Below are 14,643 nucleotides of genomic sequence, written 5' to 3' on the forward strand. Positions count from 1 at the left end.
CAGAACGCCAGTGAGTAAGAGCCTTTAGTATGATGTAGAGAGTAATATTCTGAGACAATTATTTGCAATTAATTGATTTTCATTTTTATAGTCTATGGGTTTGTTTGTTTTATTCAGCAGCTCTTCAGATTGCAGTTTCAGCAATCTGGTAGCTAGGGTACAAATTACCCTAGCAACCATGCATTGATTTGAATAAAAGAATATGAAAAAAAAGTCTGAATAGTAAGGTTTGTGACCCCCATTTGAGAAAAAAAAAATATATATATATATATATATCTATATATATATATATATATCTATATATAATGAAGACATATATATATATATATATATATATATATATATAGTGAAGACCAATTGAAAACTTTCTTAGAATTAACCATTCTATAACTATAGTTAACTTTAAGGTGAACCACCCCATTAATATGCAGCATGCCTGATGGTCGGGACCTGGGGCGTTCTGGTTAACAGATCTTTCCGTAATTTGGATCTTCATGTCTACTAGAAAATCATGTAAACATTAAATAAACCCAATAGACTGGTTTTCCTTCCAATAAGGATCAATTACATCTTAGTTGGGATCAAGTACAAGCTACTGTTTTATTATTACATTATAAAATGGAGTCTTTGGGAGAAAGCCTTTCTGGATAACAGGTTTCTGGATAACGGAACTTTTCATAATGTGGTACTGGGATTAAAAGAGTTAATCAAACACTTGCATTGCAGTATAATATGAATAGCAAGAGAAGTAAAGAAGTTGGTTAATTGTGTTTTGCAGTGAGCATGTCATTGTGAGTTGGGTAACAGCAGTTGCAAATGAATGTTGTAAGAGGAAGGCAAACAATTTTCAGAGAAAGAGAAGTCTAAACGGTTATATGTGCACATTTACCATTGCTCTGCCTCCAGTTCTATCATTCTACACCAGTCACATGACCCTGTCCCCATTTGTATTGCTGGGTGCATTGCTCTATTATCAGTTATTTACCCAGATTGATCCTTTTCCGAAGCTTCATTCTAACTGAGTTATAGACACCCACTTGCCAGCAAGGTCCTCTAGTGAGCAATACCTCCCCAATTATTCTCCTTCAGGTCCACTCATTGATCAGTACCCGCCCATAGTGATCGTTCTCCTGCAGGGTCCTTAAGTGATTGATTGGATCCATATCCACCCAAGGGGATTAGTCTCCCACTGCATAATTAATTTATAATCACCCAACCATATCATTCCCCTGCAAGCACACTGAATTACAATCTGACCATTCACCTGTGAGCATTTTATATACACCCAATGCTATTCTCCTATAGGCCAATTAATGACTATTTAATCAAATATTTAATCAATCGTGATTCTTTATTTTGTCACTTCCAGCATCTCCAGCTTGTGACCCCTGCTTGGTACCTCACCCTCTTAACAATCCCGGGAATGAGCGGACTCCATCCATCACCACCTCTGTAAACCACCATCAAGCAGACTTCCACCCACCGTTCTATTATATAGGCTGCGTCATATTGGTCACCATGGTAGTCACATGTCTGGCATCACTTGCGTTATTATTGTACATCAGTGGTGAGTGTGAATACTAAACAAAGAATGTTAAGGTTTAGAGAAGTGTGAAATAGCTAGTAGAGAATGGCATACGGGGAGAGCAAGTACAATGGGGAAGCCATGGAGAGGCCAGCCTAGTGGAGGATGCCATGTCTTACTACATCAAGCAACATCTTTGTATAGGATATAGGTGGAGGGAGCTATGGAGGTATTGGGAGTAGCCATGAGACTTGACAAAGGATGGTATTAGTAAAGAGTAATGCAGATTTGCAGCTAAATGCACTGAAGCATGCCTGCATGGACCGTGCAGTTAGGCCGGTGCTAGGCCTGGGCACTCCAGCTGGATCAAGCAGATATATGTCATTTAGATATAATTATGTCAGGACAGATAAGGCAATATTGAGGTTCCAGGCATAAAGAGAAATACTACTAGATAAAGTTGACAGTTATTACCCTAATGAAAGATATCTCTCCCCCTTGCAGTGAGCATGGACAAGTCTCTGCGTGCTCTCTCCAAGCAGCTGGATGCTCAAGAACTGACTTTACTCTGGCTCCGGGACACAGTCTCATCTCTGGCTTCACACAAACTGCAGCAGGATCTAAATGTTCTAGCACCAACGCCGAATAACTGATCATCAGTTCAGCACCACGGTCAAATAAGAGCCAAGGAGGACTACAAACATTTCCAGTAGTGGGATTTTCACCAATAATGGCTTCATCATGGAAGTTTTATAAATCTGGAAATGTTAAAAGAAGCTGAGATTTTCTAGGGCCATTTCGCTGGGTGCAGACAACCTATTGGAGTAGATTATTTGCTTAGTGTCTGACAAAGCATAGCTGGAACTAGCTTGGGTTGAGACTCTAGACCAGGGGTTCCCACCTAAACTTGCCTCCAAACCAGGAATTCAAAAATAAATGCCTGCTTTGAGGCCACTGGGAGCAACATGTTTCTCACAAGCCACTGGTTGGGGATCACTGCTCCAGGTAAGGAGAGAAAATTTGTCCAGAAAAGTTAGTTCTTCTCTTATTCCCTTCCTTTCATTCCCTGCCTGAACCTCAGATAAAGTACTTAAATACAGGCAAAGCACACAATGAACTTACGGACACCACAAGCATCTGGGCTGTTCAAAAAGCTGGGGGTTAGCAATTGGGACACCAACCTGAATTGGGTCCTCTGGGTGAAGGAGAGCCAATTGGTGGCCCCATTTATAGTTTTTAAAGGCATATATGCAGTAGAAACAATCTCTTAAGTTAGCTATTAGCCCATACCTATAAATACAAATTACACATACAATGTACCGGAGCACAGTTAGTCCCTTGTACAAAGGCCAGTTCAGCAGCAATACTGTGGTGAACAGCACCTATTAAATACATTGTGGGTCTCTCCAATCAATACTTTTCATTACTTCTTCTTGCATCACTTGGAAAGAGACTTGCCAATAAGTTACCCTTTCCTGGAGTGTTTATAGCTTGTTACCCATTTTTGCAATGTAGTAAGTTTGTTTACCATGACTCCCCACAAGAGAACGCTTACATACTGACATACCAGCTCCAGAATCCCCAAGTCTGTTTGTAACATAAATGCTTTACAGCCAATATAATTAAAGAGTTTTCTCAATAATACTTTTATTGATACTAGTTTTGTTCAATGTGAGCATATAAGTGTCTCTCTCTGTTCCTCTTTCAGTCTAGCCAGAGCAGTGCATTCAGTACAATGGATGAGCAGGACCCAGCACATATGGTACAGATCAAAAACACTGCCTCATAAATGCTGTATAACTGTTCAATAAAATGTATGTGTTGTTTGGTTTGCAGTTTTTGATTTAATCCTTGCCTCAGAGATTTCCACTAGATACTTTTTTTCATCCAAAATATGGGTTGCCCACGGAAGTCTCTGTATTGGGTTTGCAGGGAAGAGACTGTTCCTGTTTGATTGCTTAAAGGAAGGGAAGGAGGTGGTGGTGCAGATGAAGAAAGCAATGACGTTGGTGGTAGTGGAGGAGGTGGTGGTGCAGATGAAGAAAGCAATGAAGGTGGTGGTGGTGCAGATGAAGAAAGCAATGACGTTGGTGGAAGTGGAGGAGGTGGTGGTGCAGATGAAGAAAGCAATGAAGGTGGTGGTGGTGCAGATGAAGAAAGCAATGACGTTGGTGGTAGTGGAGGAGGTGGTCGTGCAGATGAAGAAAGCAATGACGTTGGTGGTAGTGGAGGTGGTGGTGGTGCAGATGAAGAAAGCAATGAAGGTGGTGGTGTAGATGGAGAATTAAAGTAAGATGGCAGTGGTGGAGGTGCAGAACAATCTCCAGTAGACAGTGAAACAGAAGTTGAGACTGGAAAAGCACCAGCTGCTGACAGCTGGGATTCTGCCAGATGAAGAGGGAGAGAGTGACTTGGTGTGGGCTCTGCCCTTACTTTAGACATGCACTGCAGCATGCCCATGGGTAGAAGTGTTCCTAAATTACCCATACTCTGGACTGGTTCAGACAGCTGGTATCCAAGGTGGTAGTAAAAGTCTTGCTTGTCATGGGTGGTAAGATGTAAATTTCTGAAGCCTCTGCTTTTGGCATATCTCTCAGTAGCCTCCATCAGCTTCCTTCCATAGCCTTTTCCTCTCAGCTTTGTGCTGACCACAACGGATTCCACAAACAGACTATCATGGTTTCCAATGACCTTACAGAGCCGGGCATGACCCAGGGCAGGCCCATCAGGGGAACTAATGAGCGCAAGGCACATAGGAAAGTCATCAGAGGAACGCTCTAAGGAGTGCATACGAGCACCCAGACTCCGCTGCCATGTTTCATTGAGGAGTTCAGCGCAGGATGAGATCAGCTTTGGTCGTGTATGCAGGGGCACAAGAGCAAGACTCAAGGAAGAGGTTTCCCTGGCAGGGATAAAGAGAGGGACGGAAGAATACAATTATTCAATGTATTTAAAAGGTTATTAAGTGCAGGAATGATACAAAATTGAGCAATAAAGGGGTGCTGTAATCACATAATTAGGTCCTATTAGTATAATCATCATCATCATCATTTATTTATATAGCGCTGTCAAGATACGCAGTGCTTTATGACGACATTTCATATCCCACACGCTTTAATAGATCTGTTGATTTTCGTCACAGGTTCAGATTACAAATAGTTATACGGTATAAATGCATCTTTTTACATTGCCTCCACTAAGCCTTGTTCCATGCTGAAGTGTGTCCCTCTGTGCAGTGTGCACTTTAGGAAGGGACAAGGTGAGAGAGGGGCTGACTGTGTGTAAAGAGTCTCGTGGGGCACAGGTTTTGTTTGTGTATATACATTTATACTCCCTGCCATGAAGTTAGTTAGATTTTTGCTGTTTGCCAGAAAATAAAAGGCAATATTATCACAAGTACCAGGAAATGTAATCCACTATTCAAGGGTCTCTGACCCGGCAACCAAATAACAAATCCACTGTGATGCTGCAGAAATTTGCAACATAAGATAAGAGAGAGGGCCTGCAAAAAATGCAACCAGAACCTATAGGAGTTAAATGGGTGGTTTAAAGTAAAGTTAACTTTTAGTATGTTATAGAATGGCTATTTCTAAGCAATGTTTCAATAATTATTTTTGAATTCTTCTGACTCTTTCAACATTTCAAATGGGAATCACTGACCACATATAAAAATCAAATGCTCTGTAAGTCTACAAATGTATTGTTGTTGCTGGGCCCCTTATTATTTTCTCACTATACTTCCTCTCTCGGCAAACGAATCAACTCGTATGGTTTCCAATACTTCCTCTGTTCTCTCCTCTCCTGATATCCATCCAACTCTTCTCTCATTACCTCCTCACATGCTCGCATTCAAGACTTTGCAAGGACTGCACCCCTCCTCTGGAATTATCTCCCACGGTCTGTCCCAACCTTTCTGCTTTCAAAACATCTCTTAAAGTGGACCTGTCACCCAGACACAAAAAGCTGTATAATAAAAGTCCTTTTCAAATTAAACATGAAATCCTATTTTATTAAAGCATTCCTAGCTGTTGTAAGGCAGGGCAGGCAATTACTTTCACTTTCCATTCAGCACTTCCTAGATGTCACTGCTCTCCCCACATTCCCCCTTCACCATTTAATTATGTAGCCAGTGCATGGGGATGGACATCGGGTCCCCCATTCTGGTGCAAAAACAAGATTCTGAGATGATACAAGGCTTGTCTTAATAACAGTGTCCACAAAATGGCTCCTGCCTGTTTGCTATAATAATGAATTCCCAGACTAAAGGAAACAAGATACAAATAATTTATATAGTGTAATTAAAGTTCATTTTGCTTGACTAATGTCATAAAATAGGATTTTGAATATTTTTATGAGGTGACGGGTCCCCTTTAAAACACACTTATTTAGAGAGTTTAGCTACCAAATGCAATACCATATGCAACATCTCTCACCTGCTTATTTCTGAGCATGCCCACTTCCAACCCTGGTGTCTGATTGCCTTCTCCTTTTGTAAGCGCTTTTGCACAGGGCTGCACAGGGCCTTCCTCACCTTTTGTTCCAGTTGTTATGTATGTAACTCTGTATGTTATATGGGTGTAATTCATGTGATTTCTTTGGATGAATACATTTATTTTACAGTGCGACATATGTTGGCGCTTAACAATAATAATAATAATATTGCTACATTTGATTACTCATATTAATATTCAGGCCTCTCCTGTTCATATTCCAGTCTCTTATTCAAATCAGTGCATGGTTGCTAGGGGAATCTGAACAACCCCTGCCAGTAAGAGGCAGGTAACAGAAAGTCTAAATAATTGTAAAAACAATATTAAAATAACTAAGACTAACCACATTTTGATTAGAAAAGGTCCATCTTTAACTAAATGTACATTTTAATGAAAACTCACCCTATACAACCAGTCACCGCTAATGCTTTTTGCGTTGCTGCCAAAACTCTTCTAAATTAAGGAAAACTACAAAAATGTGTATTTAAAGGCGCAGTGTATGAAATAAATATGTCAGCCCCATTATTTAAATGTTGCAATCCGTTGCAGTGCTGCTATAAATACAGGATCCTACAGGGCCCATTGGTTTGCACTATTCCCATATATGGTTATTGCTTGGAAGACATCTACACGACAGTATTGTGTGAATTGCACAGACTGTAATGGACTCCAACATGAACACACTGTCACACCACTTGTCTCTCAAGCTCCAGCCTCAGCCTGAACCCACACATTATCCAGGTATCAAACACTCACCCCGATCCTGATAGCTCCCCCATGGACTCCTGAGAACTCCACGAGTATCTACCCAATCAAACTCCACGAGAATCTAACCAATCAGACTCAACGAGAATTTAACCAATCAAACTCCACGACGTTAAAAGGAAGTGACTGGTGATGCAATGCATGCTGGGATTTGTAGTTCTGAACATCAAAACACTCACTTAGGCCTGCCTGTGTTCCCCGAGTGATATTTCCCCTCCCTCACCCTCTAGTTACATCATATCTGTGCGCAGCATGTTCAGCAGTGCTGCTCCCTGTTTGGGAGAGGGAGGGGGAGGTTGAGCACTGTTTTATTTTCAGGCTCCTGTCAGTCAGTGGGGGAAGGGACAAAGTGTGCTGCTTACTTTGCTTCTGAAAAACACAATTAAAGTTTGTCACCAGGGACACATGTCTGTGAGGGTTTTTGTGCTGTGTATTTTATTTTAGGAACTCTTGCTCTTGTCGCATCTCTGCCCTCACATACACAATTGGGGAAGGAGAGGTGTGAAGTGTGTTTGTTTACCTCCTGGATACACTTTAGGAAAGTGAGTTTAAATACCAAAGCATTTTCTTTAATTTTTATAAAACACACATAATCTCCCTCTGTAACCAATCACTGTGGGGGACAGAATTCAGCTTGAAGGTGAAGCTGCTGGTCATTGACGGATCATTGCTGTGCTCCGACCAGCTCCAAGACGGGCATCCACAGCAGCAACCTATCATAGGGTTTGGCGCATTTTCCTTTCATGGTGTGTATCACAAGCAATAACATGGGACAGTTGAAGATCACCATAAATCCTACTTTTTTTTACAAGCCAGATTCGACATCACTTCACTGAAGGTTCAAACATCAGCATTAGCAGCTCTTTTCCATGTTCAATGGGCTATACTTCCAGAAGTAAGACTTTTTTTTTCAGGGTCTGTACAGGATCAGACCACCATCCAAGAAACCCATTCCTGCTTGGGACCTCAATTTGATTTTGAACTCACTACAAGGGTCACCATTTGAGCCCTTAGAATCAGCAGAAATAAAATTCTGAACACAGAAAACAATTTCCTTATGGCTATAGCCTCAGCAAGGAGGGTTTGAGAGTTAGCCTCTCTTTCATCCAAGTCTCCCTGGCTAAAAATCCATCCAGACAAAGCAGTACTTCGCACCAAGCCAAGTTTTTTGCCAAAAGTGGTATCTAATTTCCACGTAAATCAAGACATTGTCATTCCAGTCCTACATTCTCAAGAAATTGACCAACCAGGAGAGTCTATTTCAGTTCTAGACCCAGTCAGAGCTCTAAAAACCTATATAGCTAGGACAGAGTCCATTAGACAGACAGACAACCTTTTTGTACTGTTCGGGGGTAACAAAACGGGTAGTCCCGCTTCCAAACGTTCAATTGTCAGATGGATTGGCAATACAATTTCAGAAGCCTACACCAGAGCTGGGAAGCTTCCTCCTTTGCTCATTAATGCTCATTCCACTAGGAAGGTCAGCACTTCTTGGGCTTTTCAACAAGACTCTTCTTTAGAAGCAATTTGTCAGGCAGCCACTTGGTCTTCCCCACACACATTTGCTAAATTTTATAAGTTTGATGTTTTTCATTCCAGTCAATCAGATTTTGGCAGGAAGGTGCTACAAGCAACAGTAGCACATAGTTAGCTTGCTGGAAAAAAAAATTACATTTTGCTCATGTTCCAGTTCTTACTCGTTTCTTGTTATATCCCTACCCTTTTTGGATGACTTTGGGACATCCCCATACGTCCTGTGGGTGCCGGTTGCTGTTGTGCCTGAGATTGTTAGGGAGTTAGTGTCTCGGTGTTTGTGTGTCTCCATTCAGAAACTTTACAAATAACTGAGGATATAGGAGACACAGGAAGAGGAGGAACCTAGAGAATACAATCATTGTTTGTCCTACCTCCAGAGAGGATAAATTAACCCCATATGTCCTGCACTGATAGTACGGGCCTATGCAAAAGATATTTACCAGGTAAGTGAATTTCCTTATATAGCTCAGAGAGAACAACATAATTGTACACATATAAAGCAGCATAAAGGTAATAATTAATGCTAGTGTAACACTAAAAACCCAGAAACCCAGAAACCATCCTCTCCTAAGGGATCGCTTGGAAGTGGGGTTTGTGTGTTTTCATTCTGGTCTGGCTGCTTGCTTATGCTCTCCCCGGTGACCAAATTATAAAAATGGCATGGAGTATAAATGATATGTGAGCATTATACAGTGATAGTATTTGAGGGCAAGTGTGAAAACAAGGGAACTTAGTGTAGTACTGGTGTCCTGTAAACTTCTCCTTAAAGGTACAGGGACAGAGGTCAGGCTTTGAACAAGTACATTTATTCTGCCCTAAAATAGATCTTCTGCTCACAATCTTTCCTACCTTTATGCTGCTAAAGGGCAAGGGCACACAGCTTTAGCTCTGCTATTATCAGCCTGCATTTTTTTTATGTGGACAGAGAAGAGTGGAGCCGTTGCTTTCCGAATCTCCGTTTATCTTCACTGAGAAGTACAATCTCGCAGGTACGAGGAGCAAAACCTCAGATTGAAAAAGGTGAAAGCACGCTTTTTCAGGCCATCTCCACTCCGCTCTGCTCCATATAGCTGTAGTCAGGTGGAAGTTGTACTTTTTAGTGCAAAGTTGCGGAAGGAAGATGTATGGCTAAAAAATGCAGGCTGAGATCAGCGTAGCCACAGCTCTTTGTGCACTTGTCCTTATATTTGAATTGCCCCCTTTTCATTTGGAGCCTCATGGTGTATACAGGGTTTCCTGATTGGAATAGCCTCCCCCTCCAGAGACTGTCACCTGTCCAGTCCATAATGAACACTGCTGCGAGGCTCATACACCTCAGCAACCGCTCCTCCTCTGCCTCGCCATTCTGTCAATCCCTGCACTGGCTTCCGTTACCTTTCAGAATCAAATTCAAATTAATGACACTGACTTTCAAAGCACTTCACAACTCTGCTCCACCCTACATCTCTGAACTCATCTCTATATACTCACCCACTCACTTACTACGCTCCTCTACTGACCTGCTACTCAACTCTTCTCTCATTACCTCCTCACATGCTCGCATTCAAGACTTTGGAAGGGCTGCACCCCTCCTCTGGAACGCTCTCCCACGGTCTGTCTGACTTTCTCCCAACCTTTCTGCTTTCAAAAAATCTCTGAAAACGCACTTCTTTCGAGAAGCCTACCCTCACTCTGCTTAACTACCAAACGCAACACCACATACAACACCACATTTCTCACCCACTTACTTCGATCTTGCCCACTCCCACACCTTGTGTATTACTCCCTTCCCTTTAGACTGTATGCCTATGCATACCTCACCTCTTTGTACCTGTATTGACTGTGATGTTTGTTACTCCATATATTCTATATATGTAATTCATGTGATGTAGTTGTATAACCACGTTTACTTTACAGTGCTACGCAATATGTTGGCGCTATATAAATATGTGTTAATAATAATAAATAATAATAATTGGTGCAGCATGGCTGATCCCAAAAGCAGCCACAAGGGATCGCTGCTGTGCTATATAAAAGTAGATTGCCATGTGCTCGCAGCCATTACTGCTGCAGGATTCCTACTTTCACTTTTTTTTTTCTTATTTAAAGATTTTATTTTCTGTAAAACTCTTACAAGCATAATATTAACACATGTATGGTCATGAAAATTGTAATTTCAGTTACATTATCACAGATTCGCCTATCAATATTTGCAGGCACTTCTACAAACATAGCTCTATGCAACCAATAAACTTTTGTATTAAACATATAAGCTTGTTATTGTCTTTATTAGTACTACTTTCATGTGTTCAACCTTTGGTAAGGGGTAAGTGTTACCCAATCTGCTATCGAAGCTTTCTATCATATCAAGGGAGGAGAAGAAAAGTGAACTGGTAGAAAAAATAAAGTGGAAAAGAAAGGAGAGGGAAGGTCAGAGGGTGGATGCAGAGGAGCCAAACCTTTCAGTTTCCTTCTGTTTGAGCTGATTCAAATCCTGCCCAGGGGAGCCATAACAGTGCATTTTTGTATCCTTTACCTTGCAGATATGCTCTAATGGTCTCCATATTTCTTATCCAATTCACTTTAGTGATAAGGGCCTGATTTGGTAGGGAGGTGCTCTTCCACCTGGTGGCTCTTAATGTTTTCGCTGCTGTTAGTATATGTGTCGCTATTTTATTGTATTCTGAGGTTTCCAGTGTTGTAAGGGGTAGACCCAAAAGGAATGATAAGGAATCAGGCTCAATGGAAAGTTTGAAAGTAGCTGACAACGTATGGGCCACCATTCTCCAAAATTCTTTGACTATCGTGCAGGTCCACCACATGTGATAAAATGTACCACGCTCTCCACATGTTTTACAAGCCTTGTCCCAGATTATCTGCCACTTTTCGCTTTCAATTGGCTCTTGTATATCTCCTTCCCGTTTGGTCATATACGGTTGTGCTGGCCTACTTTCACTTTTATGTAGGAAGGTGGATAGAACTCATGCAAAGATATAGGGGGCTAAAATGAGTTTGAAAGCCCTGTGGGCTGATGCAGGGTACTCCAAAAGCCTGGAAAGCTCAAGTTTGCTGGACATCTTTTGTGCTTGCGCTATGGATAGTGCCGGGTGCTGTAGTTCTGCAGAGGAAGATATTTGAGTGCTCGCGCTATAGACAGTGCTGGGAGCTGTGTTACGAGAAATAAAGAGGGTTATCGTGCTCGCTCTATAGACAGTGTTGGGAGCTATGAATGGAGGATCAAGCAAGCTGCATGTTATTCATGATAAATCTCTGCTTCTGCAGGTGACTAATCTCCAGTAAAGGCTTTCCCATAGACAATAATGTGAATCGCTAGTCTCCCAAAATTGCTTGAAGGTTCCTCTTGTAGCAACTTCAAGCAATTTTGGGAGACTGAAGCAACACGGGTTTTATCACCACCGATTCATGTTATTGCCTACAGGAAAGCCTTTACTGGAAATTAGTGGCACGCAGAAGCAGAGATGTATCGCTAGCAGTTAATCTACTGGTGTGTCATTGGTGTGTTAGTTTTTGAATTATTTGCCTTCTTCTTCTGACTCTTTCCAGCTTTCAAATGGGGGTCACTGACCTCATATAACAACAAATGTTCTGCAAGACTACGCATTGATTTTTATTGCTACTTTTTATTGTTCATTTTACTATTCAGGCCCTTTATTCATATTCCAGTCTCCTACTGAAGTCATGGTTGCTAGGGTAATTTGGACACTAGCGACCAGATTTCAAACTGGAGCGCTGCTGAATGAAACACTAAATAACCATGAAAAATTAAAAATGAAAACCAATTGCAAATTGTCTCAGAATATCACTCTTCATCATACTAGAGGTTCATTTTAAGTTGAACAACCCCTTTTATAGACACTTTGCTGCAGGAATAGAATGTTATTATGCCTGCATAGAAAATATCTTCTAGGCCTAGGAATTACATTTCCAAAATGTATTCATTAAATGGAATTGCTATTTAAAATACTGTCTGTCACTTGCTATACAGCACTGCTGGTTCTGACTCTAAACTAGCAGAAGATGGTTGACTGTAAAGATGTATAATCTGTGTAATACACAGATGTTGCTGCTCTATAAAGGATAATAATGTTATAAAAGAGTTGGTAGTATTCAGAATGTCCCCACCCCTGTGACAGTGTGCATAGTAAATACAGGGAGAAGATGGGAATGGAGGGATATTTCAGGATATAAGGTGTTTGCTGGATAACATTATATGTAGGCAGTATGTATGAGGAAATAAATCTACTGCTGCAATATTATATATAGACCCCCATATCAACTCAGAATGTTAGGATTATATGTAATGTATCTGTTTTATGTGATGTTAAAATTAATAATCTTTAGAGATGAGCTTTTAAATAGTTTTAATCGGTTTTAAAAACAATATGTTATGTAAACAAGCGGGTTACCATGGAGACGCGTGAAATCTAAAAACAGGAAGTAAATGACACACGCTACCATGGTTACTACCCAATTGAAAAGGCAGACTTGCACAGTGAGGATCTATATTTAACCAGTAACCTTCTGTGTGGCACTGTATCAAATGCTTTAGCAAAGTCTAAGTAAATCACATCCACTGCCATCCCAGAATCAAGGTCCCTGCTAACCTTCTCATTAAAAGAAATAAAGTTAGTCTGGCAAGATCTATTACGCATACAAACATGCTGGCACACACTCATAGTATTATGATTTGCTATAAAGTCCAGTATCTTATCCTTTATTAACCCTTCGAAAAGCTTTCCTACCACTGACGTCAGACTAACTGGCCTATAGTTTTGAGGCTGAGAACGGGATCCTTACGATTCTGGCAAAAACTAATGAATGATTCCCTCCCGAGCCAGAAGCTCACCTACCTAGCTAGAGGCTGCCCAGAGGAATTCAATGTTATATGGGGTACATGGCTTGACAGAAAAGTTAAGTGCATTTAAGACATATTCAAGTTCTGGTCTATCTCCTTCCCTCACTGTCTGTCTTTTTCTTCTCTTTCCTTCCTTTTGTTTTCTTTCTTTCTTTTATTGCAAATGTATGTATGTTTTTTTTTCTAAAAGTTGAAAAATAAAATATTTATTTTTAAAAAAAGTTTTTTTACACGATATTGAGCACATCTCTTTAGAGCCTACCGATGTCCTGCAACTGTGAAGCAACTATGTATCAATGCTAGCGATTCCTTTAAACTTTTGTGAGTATTCACTCTTACCCCATAGCGAGTGATACCGTTTTTAAATGATTGGTTAAAGGACAAGTTAACCCTGACGTGAAGGGAACATAACACTTCCCCCAATAAGTTTAATCTCATGGAAATGGTGTAATGTAATACAAGAAATACAGTCAAATCAGTAAAGGTGCCACACTTACACTGAATCGCCTTTTGAAGCGTCGGGTGCACAGCTGTGTTCCTCTCTGCCAAGGAATAAATCCACTGTAAAGCAATAAATCCAGCAGCACTCCAATATGTGAATCAATTATTTATTCATGCCATTAGCAGAGCGACGTTTCGGGCTATTCCAGCCCTTTATCAAGCTAATACAAGAAATACTACATTATATACTCTATATTTTCTCTGTCTATCCCCGAGTTTATTTAGCGCTGGTCCGTTCACAACAAAAAAAGAAAAAATAATCACCAAAGATGGCCCCATGTGCTATTGCCCTACATGCTGCTTGTGTGTTGGACAGTGAGTGCCTTTACCTGAGGCAGGCTTGTTATTTTGCTTTCATTGTCTAGTATAGAAGAACCTCATTGTTGTACCATCCTTGCACCAAGCATCCGCATGAGCAAATGTCTCTACATCATTCCACAAAATCAGTGCTATAGAAGGGACTTGGAATTCAACTCCCTGCTGCAGGTAAAGGTGCTCACACTATACAGCACAGGGGATCTCATCATTATTGCTCCAACACACAGGCACAACCAGCAGTGTCCTGGGCCGGTGCAGCTTTGCAGGTCTGGTTTGAGATACAAAACAGACACTGGCATTTCGAGAACACAGAGACCTAAACAACCCTCCATGGGCCCAATAAATAGTGACTGTCTGTGACTTCTTACAGCAGCCCCTCTGCAATTTGCCAGAATCTAGATTGCCAGTCCGAGCCTGCACCCTACGGACCCTCCAGATTCACTTAAATGATCCGCAGGGCTAGATTTGTTCCTGCCTTATTATTTTGAGCTTATAGAGATGACATTTATTTAACATAACATAAGGAGCTAGGGTTGCCACCTGGCCGGTAGAAACGATGGCTGATCCCAATGTTATTAATAGGGAAAAAGTTAAAAATATATGAAGACCGGTATTTTTTCCAGAAAAGTTGGCAACCCTACCTGGAGCCCATG

The 14,643-nt window shown here is 41.0% G+C and overlaps 1 protein-coding gene across 3 annotated transcripts; it reads right to left on the bottom strand.

The window, feature by feature from the left end:
- Positions 1-3,142: 3,142 nt before the first annotated feature.
- On the bottom strand, positions 3,143-8,612 carry LOC108714597 (N-alpha-acetyltransferase 80). 3 transcript variants are annotated; one of them, XM_018258966.2, is made up of 3 exons: positions 6,772-6,850; positions 5,959-6,085; positions 3,143-4,427 (listed from the first exon to the last, which is right to left on the bottom strand). In XM_018258966.2, exon 3 carries the CDS (start codon positions 4,313-4,315, stop codon positions 3,395-3,397), a length of 921 nt encoding a protein of 306 aa, XP_018114455.1. In that variant the 5' UTR covers positions 4,316-4,427; positions 5,959-6,085; positions 6,772-6,850; the 3' UTR covers positions 3,143-3,394. The 3 variants fall into 3 exon arrangements, with proteins under 3 accessions (XP_018114455.1, XP_018114456.1, XP_018114454.1); XM_018258967.2 differs by lacking the exons at positions 5,959-6,085; positions 6,772-6,850 and adding an exon at positions 8,500-8,612; XM_018258965.2 differs by lacking the exon at positions 5,959-6,085 and having other exon boundaries at positions 6,772-8,462.
- Positions 8,613-14,643: the final 6,031 nt, after the last annotated feature.

Source organism: Xenopus laevis, chromosome 4L (assembly GCF_017654675.1).
Source record: "Xenopus laevis strain J_2021 chromosome 4L, Xenopus_laevis_v10.1, whole genome shotgun sequence".
Taxonomy (NCBI): domain Eukaryota; kingdom Metazoa; phylum Chordata; class Amphibia; order Anura; family Pipidae; genus Xenopus; species Xenopus laevis.

Bases quoted from the DNA above. Each gene is read 5' to 3' on its own strand.
- LOC108714597 (XM_018258965.2), bottom strand. From the start codon at position 6,794: ATGGGGGAGCTATCAGGATCGGG. The intron at 4,428-6,771 runs GTGAGTGTTTGA...TATCCCTGCCAG, and splicing joins GGGGAGCTATCAGGATCGGG to GGAAACCTCTTCCTTGAGTC.